The sequence below is a fragment of the Pteropus vampyrus genome, unplaced genomic scaffold (genome assembly GCF_000151845.1).
Source record: "Pteropus vampyrus isolate Shadow unplaced genomic scaffold, Pvam_2.0 Scaffold276, whole genome shotgun sequence".
Taxonomy (NCBI): Eukaryota; Metazoa; Chordata; class Mammalia; order Chiroptera; family Pteropodidae; genus Pteropus; species Pteropus vampyrus.
Genome location: NW_011889057.1, coordinates 2,114,879 through 2,121,638, shown reverse-complemented (window position 1 = coordinate 2,121,638; position 6,760 = coordinate 2,114,879). Strand labels below are relative to the sequence as shown.

General features: G+C 51.4%; 1 protein-coding gene across 1 annotated transcript in view; it reads left to right on the top strand.

The window, feature by feature from the left end:
* Positions 1-2,926: 2,926 nt before the first annotated feature.
* Positions 2,927-6,760, top strand: part of HOXC13 (homeobox C13) — an 8,396-nt gene continuing 4,562 nt past the window's right edge. The window contains exon 1 of the mRNA XM_011375781.2: positions 2,927-3,872. Within this exon, the coding sequence (XP_011374083.1) occupies positions 3,149-3,872 (724 nt within the window). The 5' untranslated portion in view covers positions 2,927-3,148. The remainder of the gene's footprint in view (positions 3,873-6,760) is intronic.

Sequence of the window (6,760 nt, the reverse complement as noted above, 5' to 3'; positions counted from 1 at the left end):
CGCCTGGCTTTCTAGGGCGGGATCGCCTCCGAGATGTAATTACTACGTTTTCAATGGTGCATATTCTCCTGGAGTGTTTAATTTGGTTTTATTTGTGCCTCAGCGAGATTCACATTTTTTTCGGGGGAGGAGGGAGAAGCGACCCCAGGCTTAAAGTTAATTAACTAACAAGGCTTTACTTTCAGCCGCCCGCTCGCGGGCTCTGGCACTGCCGCTTCCCTCCCTGCTCCAGGAGCGCCCCAGCAGTGGAGCTGACAGTTCCAGACACGGAAGGTCTTGGAGAACCCAACGAAAGAGTAGGGGATCCTGCAGAGCACGTGGACACATCTCCGGCCTCGTTTAAGCCCTTAGCCCTAAACTTTCCCTTCTAGCTTTCCCTCTCCCCAGAGTCTCTTGGAGAGGAGAGGGCTGTATCTTCTTCAGCTAGTCTTGACAACGGGGACTTTGTCAGCTCTCTCCTTTCATCACTAAATTTTGGCCATATAATGTCCCTAATAAATGGAATTGTAAAATAGCCAGGTTAATTAAAACTATATCTCATTGCAATAGGAATAGTTAATGTCCTTATATAAACCTGGAAAAGAACATACTATTAATTTCATTTATTGCTGGGCAGCCTTACACCCAGATCCTTCCCGCCATTCTGCCCCCTACTCTCAAAGGCTGGGGACAGTGTCTTTGGATTCTGGCTCTCTAAATTGTCATCTGGCTTTGGGCTAGAGCATTCCCGGACCCAGGAAGAAGCCCCAGGTATGGAGTGGGTGTTTCAGGCCCTTTCTCCTGGTGGCGGCCCTACAGGTTCTCTACACAGACTGGCACTTCATAGGAGGGGAAACTATGGCCTGTGCGACTTCTCCATTGTGGGTATAAACTGCTATATATCTCCACCCACCTACCCCCGCCCCCAGCCAGGCCAGGCAGACGTGGGGTGGGGGGAGGCAGGGGCAAGGTCACAGGACACAGTCTAGACTGCCCTGGCTGTGTTTGCTTTCCTCTTTCACCTTGACCTTGGACTTTGGGGGCCGGGAAGCCAGTTTCCTAGCCAGAAGCTGGCTCCCAGCAATACCCACCTCTCCTTGGGCTTATCCTTCCTTCCACCATCAACACTCTCAAAACATACTCAAGCTAGCCTGCTTCTGTTTCAAACACTTCTGTTGTATTTTTCTTCCTACTGCCAGTCCAGCCCAAAGCCTGCTTTTCGAACTGAACTCTGAGGTGACATTTCCTGATGAAGATCACACGATGATAAGGATTAGTTTCGTATCATAACTCACCCATGCCAGGATGCTCTCCATTGTCAAACACCACCTTCCCCCACAGGAAGGAGGGAGATGGATCTCAGTACAGACCTTGCCATTTGCTTTTAGGGTTGGAGGAGTCCAGTGTATCTGGCTTAGTCCTGGGGCTACTGTGAGGCTACAGCCTCCATGCTGTCTGGACAGGAGCGACCAGTATGTAAACTATGTGGCAGAGGCAGGAAAGGGGGAGATGCTGCAGCCCCTCTCCCCTCTTTTTCCTCTCTCTTTATTACCTATTCTCTTCAGGGAGGCCCTGTGCTTTAAAAGAACTTGGCTCAGTTCCATGGAGATGCACCTTGGAAAAAGGTGACTCTATTGAGGCACCAAATTGGGCATAGGAAGATGGACAAGTCAGGAGATTGAGAGGGAAGAAGAGAGGGGCTTTCTGAAAAATCAGTAAATTGGTATTAATTTGTCCTTTGAAATATGAGGTAATTTTAAAGCATGAAAACACTCCACACTAAAAAGGAGTGATCCCAAGAAAGACGTGGGAGCTAAAGTTGGGGTTGTCCAGCTGGGAACTGCGTTGACCCGGGCTCTGCCCAGCCCCTTGACCCGCATCTGCACCATAGCCCAGGGTCTCCAGGGCCCGCGGGCGGTGGGCTGAGATCGAGATCGGTTCTCCTGGGGTCTCCCAGACTCGCGCCTGGGAAAGGTGCCTCCATAGGGGCAGCGCCACTGACTCTCCCTCATTTTACGTTTCCTTTTTGTACACCGACCCGAGAGCGCGCGTGCTCTTGTTCACATCTAGAGCTTTTAAGCTCTCCTAGACTGAATACTCTCCCCTGTCACCCCTCCAGGTACCTTTTCTTTGAAAAATCTCACTCCGAGGCTTTTAAATTTCTATTGTATATTGAAATATCAGTCTATTCTATTGTCCCCATTTTCCTCCTTTTATTCTCTCTCCGTTTTTCACTGAGAGCATCCACTCTCTGTGTGATGATATGTGTGTTTGGGGACTATTACATCTTCCCAGCACTCTGCTGCTCCCGAGGAAGACCTGCGGGCGAGAAGCCGAGAGAGTCTTTCTCAGAAAACTGGGGCTTTGGGTAAGTGGATCAAATTAGGAAATGGTAACACAATCTTGGCATCAAAGTCTGAGTCGCTGCTGCGCGGCATCGGGTTCTTTCCAGCGGTGAGCTCCAGCGGAGTCTGCCAGGGCCACAGCCGGGGCTCCCCACGCCCTGCCCCCGCTCGCTTCTGCCTGCTTTCTAGTTTCTTCATTTAAAAGGAAAAAAATCCGTTTTTTCCCTCACCCTTAGTTCTGAGCCCCAATCCAGCCACAAAGATCGCTTTGGAGGGGGGGATAGAGGGGTGGGTAGGGGGGTTGTAATCTGTCTCCCACATACTCATCCTAAGCCTGGGGGGCTGCCAGTAATGGTACTCGTCTCTCCAGACCCCTTTGCGTCGGCCAAATTCAGCCTCCCCCTCTTCCCTCTCCCTCCTCGAGGCCTGCCGGGGGCGTTGCCCTGTCCCTTTAAATCTCCCAGCTCCCTCCTCTTTGCCCCTCCTAAGAGCCAATCAGCAAATACCTTTTTTTTTCGCCCCGCCCCACTTGGAGGGGTGGGAACCCCAGGAGACTACGCCCAGGCGCCGCGTTCGCAGGCCCTGTCACGTGGACTCAGGAACAGTGCGGAGGGGAGCCTGGCCCGAGCCCGCGGATTTCTTAATGAACTATCTCCGCATGCGTAGAGGGAATATGGGGAGGGAGGTAGAAGCACCAAGAGGAGGAGGGGAGGGGTGGGGAGTGTAAAGAGGTGGGATGGGGGAGGGAACAAGAGAGCGAGGTGTCTCCCTAGCTCGCTGCCTCTGGCAAGAGGAGTTTTTAAAAAGCTCGAACAGATCATGTCATGACGACTTCGCTGCTCCTGCATCCGCGCTGGCCGGAGAGCCTTATGTACGTCTATGAGGACAGCGCGGCGGAGAGCGGCAGCGGCGGGGGAGGCGGCAGCACGGGCGGAGCGGGGGGCGGCTGCAGCGGAGCGAGCCCCGGCAAAGCCCCAAGCATGGACGGGCTGGGCAGCAGCTGCCCGGCCAGCCACTGCCGCGACCTGCTTCCGCACCCCGTGCTGGGCCGCCCGCCGGCTCCCCTGGGCGCCCCTCAAGGCGCAGTCTACACGGACATCCAGACCCCCGAGGCGGCGCGCCAGTGCGCCCCGCCGCCTGCGCCCCCCACCTCGTCCAGCGCCACACTGGGCTATGGCTACCCGTTCGGTGGCAGCTACTACGGCTGCCGCCTATCGCACAACGTGAACCTGCAGCAAAAGCCTTGCGCCTACCACCCGGGCGATAAGTACCCGGAGCCGTCCGGCACCCTGCCCGGCGACGACCTGTCCTCCAGGGCCAAGGAGTTTGCTTTCTACCCCAGCTTCGCCAGCTCCTACCAGGCGATGCCCGGCTACCTGGACGTGTCGGTGGTGCCTGGGATCAGTGGGCACCCGGAGCCGCGTCACGACGCGCTCATCCCCGTCGAAGGATATCAGCACTGGGCTCTCTCCAACGGCTGGGACAGTCAGGTGTACTGCTCCAAGGAGCAGTCGCAGTCCGCCCACCTCTGGAAGTCTCCCTTTCCAGGTAAGGAAGGGGCCCGAGCGCCGCTGCCGCCGCCAGGGACCCCTCCCATACCCGCCTGCCCCGGGGCTCCGCGCCCCAGCCACCCCCGCCGTCTGGCCCCGGCGCGCCGGCTCTGCTGGGCTGCCGATGGAGCCGGCCGGGCGAGCTGCTCTGAGGAATGCGCCGGGGAAGAAATCTGCTCCGACACGTTCCCCGAAGCTGCCCGCCTGAGAGTGAAGCAATCATAGGCGCCCGAGCGCCGGGCCACGGGCTGAGTTCGAGTCGGTAGCTTGCCTCCTCCTCCCCCAGCCAGCTCAGGTCTCACGCACCGCTCTCGGTCCCGAAGCCCGCTTGCGGCTAGGAAAGGGGTTAGGGTGGGCCTTCGGGTGCCTTGGAATCCACAACCACCAGCACAAAACCCTCAATTCACCGAATAACTGATGGGGGGGGGTGATAAGAACCCCCAAACATTTTCTTTGCCTGAATTTCCAAGATTGTTCAGGCACTAGATGATTTTTAAAAATAGGGGACTAATTTGCTGGGGTCTACAGAAATTTAGGATGTTTCCTTTTTTATTTAATTTATTTTTAAACTTTGGCCACGAATTTCCCAATTGTTAAAGGGGCAGGGAGCGAAAATCTCCCGAGAGGATGTAGAGAGAAGGGAGTTTGCATCTCCTGCCCGGGATATAAATTTTATTTTCCTCTCTGGTATACTGAACTCAAATTCTATGGGTGTTCCCTCTGCCCACTCCCCCAAATGCAGGGGATAAAGAAAGTTATTTGTGCCTCAGACACATAAAGTGGGGAATAAAGATGAGAGGTGGAGGGGAGGAAGACCTGTTCTGGAGGGTTCTGGGGTCCAGGCCCAGGCTGGACACCCCTGGATTTTGTCTGGCTATGTATGGAGGTGGGTGAGCGGAATTCCCCAATGTCCTGTTTCTTCTCCAACTGAAACTATCTCTGAACTGGAAGGGATCCTGCAACCCCCACCTCTCCCTGGGGGGAAAAGACCAGTCCCAGGTTTCTCAAAACCACATCAGAAGCTTTGAATTCAGCACTGTGCTGAGAAATCAGGATTTGGGGGTCTAACAAATCCAGAGCTTGAGTCTGCTCTGGCTGTACGCAGAGCTCAGTGGGAGAGGGCTGACTTCTTTCTGATGCCCATGGGGATTTGTGGGGGGGGGGGGTCCCAGAGCAGCCACATACTGCTCCAGCTCTGCATGTGGGCCCAGGGACATTTTCTTTGGGAAATATAGACCTGAAGACTTCTTAAGGGTGTGCCTGAAATTCCTCTGCATCCGGGATTGGGGCAAGGGCAGATGGTGAAAAAAATTGCTGAATGATGTTAGAAAGTGTAGCAAATAACATTGTTGTAAATATTATGAGATTATTCAGTATAACACAACTATATACGTAGGTGGGACCCACACTAGACACCCCATTTCTGGCTGCCAGAAGATTTAAAGATGATAGACTTTTAGTATATGGTATCATGCATTATCTGCTCTGCATTGGCTATAATATTTTTATATAATATGATTTATGTTATTAACTGCCTAATATGAAACACATGGTAATACATTTCCAGAATATAGGCAATTCAAATATATACATATATATATGTATATATATGTATGTGTATATATATGTATATATGTATATATATGTATGTGTATATATATACACACACATAATAATATATTATAGAGAGATGGCCCTTTAATTCCCCATCTCACCCAAACGGAAAGCTTCTCAGGAGTTGGGGGCCTAGCAGGAATTCCTGGAGCAGGGGGAGCCGATAGGCCATGCTAAAGGGCTAAAGGGTAGGGGAGTAGATGCCCACCAGGCCCAATGTGGGCAGAGGTGCAGATCTAGAGCAATGGGCAATGTGGATTTACCGTGAAGAAGGGAAATGAAGGAGCTGCTTTGGCATCCCTGTGTATGCATGTGGAGCGGGTTGGGGGTTGAAGGATTGGAGAAAAGCTCAGAAATATTTTTGAGCAAAATAAACATTTTAAAGATTCTTAGGGAAAAAACTTGCTAAAAATAAACACTTTTTGATCACAGCCTCCTAGAGAAAAATACTGTTGAAATTAAAAATACAGCCAACTGAGGTATCATACACTTGCAAATTATGGCATAGAAATGGATATAAAACCCAATGTGTCTCAGCAGACTATGTGCTCACACACTTCCTGTGTGGAAATAGAATTGAGCTGGTGCATCTCAGTGAGTCCAGAGGTCCAGGCAAAAGGTAGATGAAAAAGAAATGATCTTCAGACACCTTCCATCTCTACCCACACAGAAATCTTTTAGAAGTAGTGAGATTTCCAGATAACTCTGTATATGCAATTGTGGTTTGTTCTGCAGCATCTAGGCATAAACACTACTGTCTCTCTTCAGTGCCTCTGGCTCTGAGCAACCTCATCTATGGCAGTCTGGGCTGGTGTGGGATGAAGCAATTGTTCAGAAAGATTCAGATAATTAAGGCCAAGATATGTTGTGGTTTCTTCCTTTGCCCAATATACAGACCCTTGCTTCATTGCTCTTTTTTTTTCTTCCTATGGTGAATGTAGACACTTTTTTTTTTTTTTTTTACCGAGAGAAGCAGAAATCCAAGAGAATCAGCAAAGAAGGGGGCTAGGAGAGACAGAGACAGATAATAACAGACAGGATTGGGGGAGAAAGCAAAAGAGAAAGAAATAGTGGGTTCTTTGGGCCAAACTAGAAGTACCTATTGACAAACTTTTGGATGGTGGTTAAGTAGAACAGCTAGGATTTCTAGTTGGGCAGAGTCCTCTTCAGATCTCTGTTGTAGCAGAGGGTGGTCAAGAGTGAGTGGGCAGTAGGAACCTGTACAAAGAGCCCCAAGCTATGACTGAGCATTGATCTGATTTTTACTTGCTC